This window comes from Sinocyclocheilus rhinocerous, unplaced genomic scaffold, assembly GCF_001515625.1.
Source record: "Sinocyclocheilus rhinocerous isolate Xijiao unplaced genomic scaffold, SAMN03320098_v1.1 scaffold1338, whole genome shotgun sequence".
NCBI classification, from domain to species: Eukaryota; Metazoa; Chordata; class Actinopteri; order Cypriniformes; family Cyprinidae; genus Sinocyclocheilus; species Sinocyclocheilus rhinocerous.
This window is the reverse complement of record NW_015632722.1, coordinates 609,223-615,110: the sequence shown is the minus strand read 5'-3', so window position 1 is coordinate 615,110 and position 5,888 is coordinate 609,223. Positions and strand designations below refer to the sequence as shown.

The 5,888-nt window shown below is 37.1% G+C and overlaps 2 protein-coding genes across 2 annotated transcripts in view; both read left to right on the top strand.

The window, feature by feature from the left end:
- LOC107742873 (lysosomal-associated transmembrane protein 4B-like) overlaps positions 1 to 1,287 on the top strand; it is a 5,756-nt gene extending 4,469 nt beyond the window's left edge. Inside the window, exons 6-7 of the mRNA XM_016555946.1 lie at positions 667 to 759; positions 1,043 to 1,287. Coding sequence (XP_016411432.1) covers positions 667 to 759; positions 1,043 to 1,117 — 168 coding nt within the window. The 3' untranslated portion in view covers positions 1,118 to 1,287. The remainder of the gene's footprint in view (positions 1 to 666; positions 760 to 1,042) is intronic.
- A 931-nt stretch (positions 1,288 to 2,218) lies between these two features.
- LOC107742840 (cartilage matrix protein-like) overlaps positions 2,219 to 5,888 on the top strand; it is a 6,898-nt gene continuing 3,228 nt past the window's right edge. Inside the window, exons 1-3 of the mRNA XM_016555900.1 lie at positions 2,219 to 3,081; positions 4,836 to 5,182; positions 5,380 to 5,602. Coding sequence (XP_016411386.1) covers positions 3,000 to 3,081; positions 4,836 to 5,182; positions 5,380 to 5,602 — 652 coding nt within the window. The 5' untranslated portion in view covers positions 2,219 to 2,999. The remainder of the gene's footprint in view (positions 3,082 to 4,835; positions 5,183 to 5,379; positions 5,603 to 5,888) is intronic.

The following is a 5,888-nucleotide window of genomic DNA, read 5'->3' as shown; positions in this document are numbered from 1 at the left end:
TTATTATTATTATTATTATTAAATATTACTACAATTTTAAATAACTTTTCTATCAAATGTAATTTATTCCTGTGATGGCAAAGCAGAATTTTCAGAAACCTTTACTCCAGTCTCCAGTGTCAGATGAAATCATTCTAATATGCTGATTTGGTGTTCAAGAAACAATTATTATTATTATCAGTGTTGAAAAGAGTTATACTGCTTAATATGTTTGTGGCAAAGTCATTTTTTGATCAATTTAATTAATCTTTGCTGAGCAAAAATATTAATTTCTTAAAAAACAAATCTTACTGATCCTCAACTTTTAAATGGTAGTGGATATATGACATGATATATATGTAATCATCCTATAAAAATTAACTCCTGCAAACACGCATACAACTATATTCAAACAGTGTTGTTTTGTCTGCTGGTCTGATTTGTACAGTCTAAAGCAAAGTTTTTTTAGCTGTAGAAAAGGGAATGTAAGGGGGATTTGAGGTATGAATGTGATGTATAGAGCTAGTAATAAAGTGTGTTCTGTCTTTGAGAAGGATGTGGGAAAAGGTAGAGGGAAGTTAAACTGCCCTCTGGATGGATTTTGCATATAAGTGTGTGTTCGTTTATAGGTATAGAATAATTCTGTGCATTTGGGCTTTTATTAGTATCCCTGTGTTTTCTGTGTAGGTGTACGTCCTTCAAGTGTCAATGAGGTGTTTCTATGCCCTGAAGGCAGAAAGGATGGCTGCTGTCATTGTTGACACTGGAAATACTGTGACAGTGAGTGCATTTATAGCAGAGTTTGTTTTGGTGTCACACGATTCAGCAGTTTTAATGTTGTTGTCTAACATGTACATTTTTTTTTTTACATATATATTATAAACTCCAATTCCAAACCACTGCCCATTCCATTATGCAGACACATTTTTGCAGATGCAGATTTTTTTAAGTGATTGTTTAACACAAATAGATCAACTATATGTTTAATAATAATAATTATAATATCAATTTATCTAATGTTGTGATAAAACATTTGGATATTTGTTGTGTTTTTGACTAACAGGTGAAGCTGCCTTCTTATGATGAGGCTCTCAAGATGAAAGCAGAAGACACACCCCCTACTTATCATGAGGCTTAAAATTAATGCATACTTTAGGCATGGTTTTATGACGCAAAATGCAAAAAAATTTAACAACCACTATTATTAAGCACAAATATTCACACGCATGCTAACAACCACATGCAACACAAACAGGTATGGCTATGCTTACATCTTTGTTTTTACACATTAAAAGTAATTAACTGATTTATGTGTTTCTGATTATTGTGTCCTTACTGGCAGGGGAAGCATGGTGAAGGGAGGCAGGCATTCGGTTTAAACAGTAACATTTCTATGATGCACCACTGTCATGCTTATTATTTGGTCACAAGCCAGAAGCTAGATCTGGTTATACGTTATGAGATAGTAACCTGAAGCTGTTTGTGTAAGAAAAGACGGGAAATTGAATCCCTGTAATAACCATTTTAATTGCTTGATATAATTTCATAAAATTCAGATCTTCACATCATCCTCAATGATACATGACAAATTATATATAAAGAATTTTAAATATTTATTCATATTTATTGTATCCTTAAAATGTTTCAATGTGTTCCATATACGTTAGTTTCCACTTAATTTGGTCTATAACTACATATTTTTTTTCCAAAAAGAATTATAAAGAGCTCAAGCTTTTTTCCAGGAGACTTGAGCATGCTATAGTGTGGTACAGAATGGTGCAAGAAAAAAACCCTTCAATGTTCTCGTCAAAGTCATTGGCACACTTCACCTGGCTTTTATTTATTTTTTTTGGCAGGTTGGGGATGGATGGGTGCAGGAGAAAAAGTATGTGTTCAGAAACCTTAATGGCTGTATTATGCAATATATAAAACAAACACACGCACCTCATTTACATAGACAAACAGGACTACCGGGGAATTATTTTTGGAGTGTTCCTGTGTACTTCACAAGCAGCTTTAAAGGGTTACTCACCCTTATGTCGTTCCAAACCCATTTGACTTTCTTTTCTAGGCGAGAGAATGTTTGAGATGCTTTCTTCTTTACAGTGAAAGTGGATGGTGACCAGGGCTGTCAAGCTAAAACAAAAAAAAAAACAAAGGTTTTTCATACAATTTGTGCAGTGCATTTCATGAATTTTGAAGGCATAAAATAAGCTTTTTGTGAGGAACTGACTGAAATCAAAGTCATACACTGATAATCTTGCTTAACAGCTGTGGTCACCATTATTTTCATTTGGACACTCTGCAAAATACCTCTTTTCATGTTCTATAGAAAAAAGAAAATCATACAGGTTTAAAAAGACTTGACAGTGACAGAAAATAATGAATGAAATATTTAACTATTAGGTGATAATGTGGCCTACACCTCAAATAGAAATGCTGTATCACACTCAGTGTGATCAACTTTTATCTCACGCACTGACACAGACACTTAGGCCAACATTTGCTCACATGGATACTCGCATTTCCCAACAGACATACTAGACACTGCATGGTGCATATAGGAGAAAAACACAGACATACACAGTCAGAACAGAGGCGTCTGTATTGGATCAGGCACGGAGGCTTCCCACATAATTCCTGGGCATAAATTCCTGCGTGTGTGAGATTAATTTGAGAGGAAACATGCCCAGAAAAGACAGATTCATCTTAATGTTTATTTGAGTTCAACCCCAAGCTAGAGACCCCTCCTAGGGCTCCAAATTAACTCGGTTTCCCTTACACAAACATATACACAGATCAAGGTGTGTTTGTCTTTCCTACCCAAACTCTAGGATTTTCGGAGCAGGTATCCCCCTCCCACCAAAACAGCCTGTTCACCTCGGGGAGATGGATTTGAGGGCGGCGTTTCGAAACTTAAGTGTGTATTTGTGAATATGTGTGTGTTGATAACCTGTAAGTTTCTCTGTCTGTGAATCAGTCTGTCTCTGGTTGTCGAGCAGGTCATTAGAACTTACAGTATGACATTGCCTGGGTTTGTGATGCTGCTATGCATCCTGGGAGCTCAAGCCACCGTGGATTTGAGAAATGCTGCTGCTATGGGTAAGAAAACAGACTGCAACATTAACAGATCCATCAATGTCTTGAATTTATCACTGGATACTAATAACCCAATACCAACAGGATTAATGTTTTGTTGTTGAATATGTAACAAAGGGCAAACTTTATCCCAACTCACAAAATGAGTCTGTCAATCTGGTTCAATTGTGTTCCTAGCTGAAAAGTCATGGAAATGCATGCTGGTTAGTGCTGGTTGACCTGCATGCTAACATAGTGATAACTACAAAGAACAGCATGCAAAAAAAAAAAGAGGAAGGTCAACCAGCAGGATTTAAAGGGATAGTTCACCCAAAAATGAACATTTTGTCATTGTTGTTCCAAACCTGTATGAGTTTCTTTCTTCTGCTGAACACAAAAGAAGATATGCAAGTCAGTGGCTACCAGCAACTGTTTGGTTACCAACATTTTTCAAAATATTTTCTTTTGTGTTCAACAGAAGAAGGAAACTCATACAGGTTTGGAACAACTTGAATGTGAGTAAATGATGACAGAACTTTAATTTTTGTGTGAGCTGTCCCTTTAAGCTAGTTAAGAAGCCTAAATGCATGCAGATCAGCATCCAAACACAACATCAGCTAAACTTCTCATTTTCACAGAGTTTTCACATTTGTAGAAAGATTTTATTTAAAATCATCACATTTGCCTGCATTTTTATTTTACACAATAGTTTGGATGATAGAGTTTAATGTTAAGCAAATATGTGACCTTTGACCTCGAAAAGCATGTACTGTGAAGCCTTAATTTTCTTGATCTAGCATTTTTCTAATTTTAACTTCCGTTTAGAATTACATTATCTCCTCTTGTGCTCAAGATAATTTTCTGTTTTAATTTAGTTTAGAATTTTACTTCTAATGCTATGCTTAGAGAATCTATAATTAAATTATTAGTTTTATTTGCATAGGTATACGTGTTAAAAAAATACTAGAGAAACTTCAATCAAGTGGTAATTAGGGTTATGTTTCCAGTGGTTGCACATAATTTGTATGTCCTCTAGGAAAATGTGTTTTTATGGTTTAAAATGTCACTACATTTGTACACAAAGAGGCCCTGTACTGCGCGAGAGTGTGTGTATGCATACCTGAGGCTGAATGTATAATCAATGGGAGTTATTATGAGAACGGCCAACACTGTATATTTATTGAGTTACCTGCAGACTGCAGTCTGGCTTTTCACTCTCATTTTCCTTCCCTCACCCCAATTTGTACAATACCATTTAAAAATGTGGGGTCAGGAAGGTTTTTTCTATTTATTTATTTTTAAAAAATGAATACTTTCATTCAGCAAAGATGCATTAAATTAATCAAAAGTGACAGTAAAGACATTCATAATGTTACAAAAAGATTTCTATTTCAAATAAATGCTATTCTTTTGAACTTTATATTTCATTCTGGGGGGGGGGGATGTACCAAAGTTTCCACAAAAATATTAAGCAGCGCAACATTTAACAGTGATAATAATCATTTAAAAAAATTTTCTTGAGCACCAAATCAGCCTATTAAAATGTTTTTTGGAGTATCATGTGACATTGAAAACTGGATTATTGGCTGCTGAAAATTCAGCTTTGTCATAACAAATGTATAATAAAATAGAACAGAATTAATTTAAATTGTAATAATATTTCACAATATTACTGTTTGCTGTATTTTTGATCAAATAAATGCAGCATTGGTACGCATAAGAGACTTCTCTTCTCCATACATTCACACATATTTACATATTCTCTTCATTCTTTCCAGCTGCAGGCTTGTGTAACACCAAACCCACTGATGTGGTGTTCATCATCGATAGCTCTCGAAGCGTCCGCCCCTCTGAGTTCGAGCAGGTCAAGGTCTTTATGACCAAAGTAATTGACGGTTTGAACGTTGGGCCTGATGCTACTCGCGTGGGTGTCGTAAACTACGCCAGTCGGGTGAAGAATGAGGTCTCTCTGAAGTCCCACAAAACCAAGGCAGCGCTGGTCAAGGCCGTGTCCAAGATCGAGCCATTGTCCACCGGTACCATGACCGGCCTCGCCATCCAGTTTGCCATGAACGTGGCCTTCAGCGAAGCCGAGGGAGCGCGCAAATCCCCTGACATCAGCAAGGTCATAGTCCTAGCAATCCCATAAAACCACCATATTGGCATCATTAACAGTGTTAAGCCTCTTAAACATGCATCTTGCGTTACGTAATCCGTAATGGATAAATTAGGCACAGGCGAACATATGAATCTACTATTATGTGAGCAAATCGACAGTTTTAGATCAATTTAATAAAATATGTCATCAATAAATATTTACAGGTGGCCATTATTGTGACTGACGGCAGACCGCAGGACAACATCCGTGACATTGCAACAAGGGCGCGGGAGGCCGGCATTGAGATATTCGCCATCGGAGTGGGTCGCGTGGACATGACCACGCTCAGACAGCTGGCCAGCGAGCCTCTCGAGGATCACGTAGACTACGTGGAGAGCTACAGCCTCATTGAGAAGCTCACCAAGAAGTTCCAGGAGGCCTTCTGTGGTAAGAGGAAGGAGGAGGGTGAGAGGAAGAAAGGGGAGGGAATAGAGGTCTGGAGACTGTCCACACCATGGCTGCTGATTTTAAAGGTTTATATAAAACAGAGGGCATGAGTATCCATAGGGCATGTTATCATTAATCTCACCTCCAGACATAGATCTCCACCCTGTGCTTGATGCTCCACAGCACTCGGTTTTCTGGGGGAGGAAGTAAAAGCATGTTTAACCACCAGTGTTGGGAGTAACGCATTACAAAAGTAATAATATTACAGTAGTATATTACGTTTTGC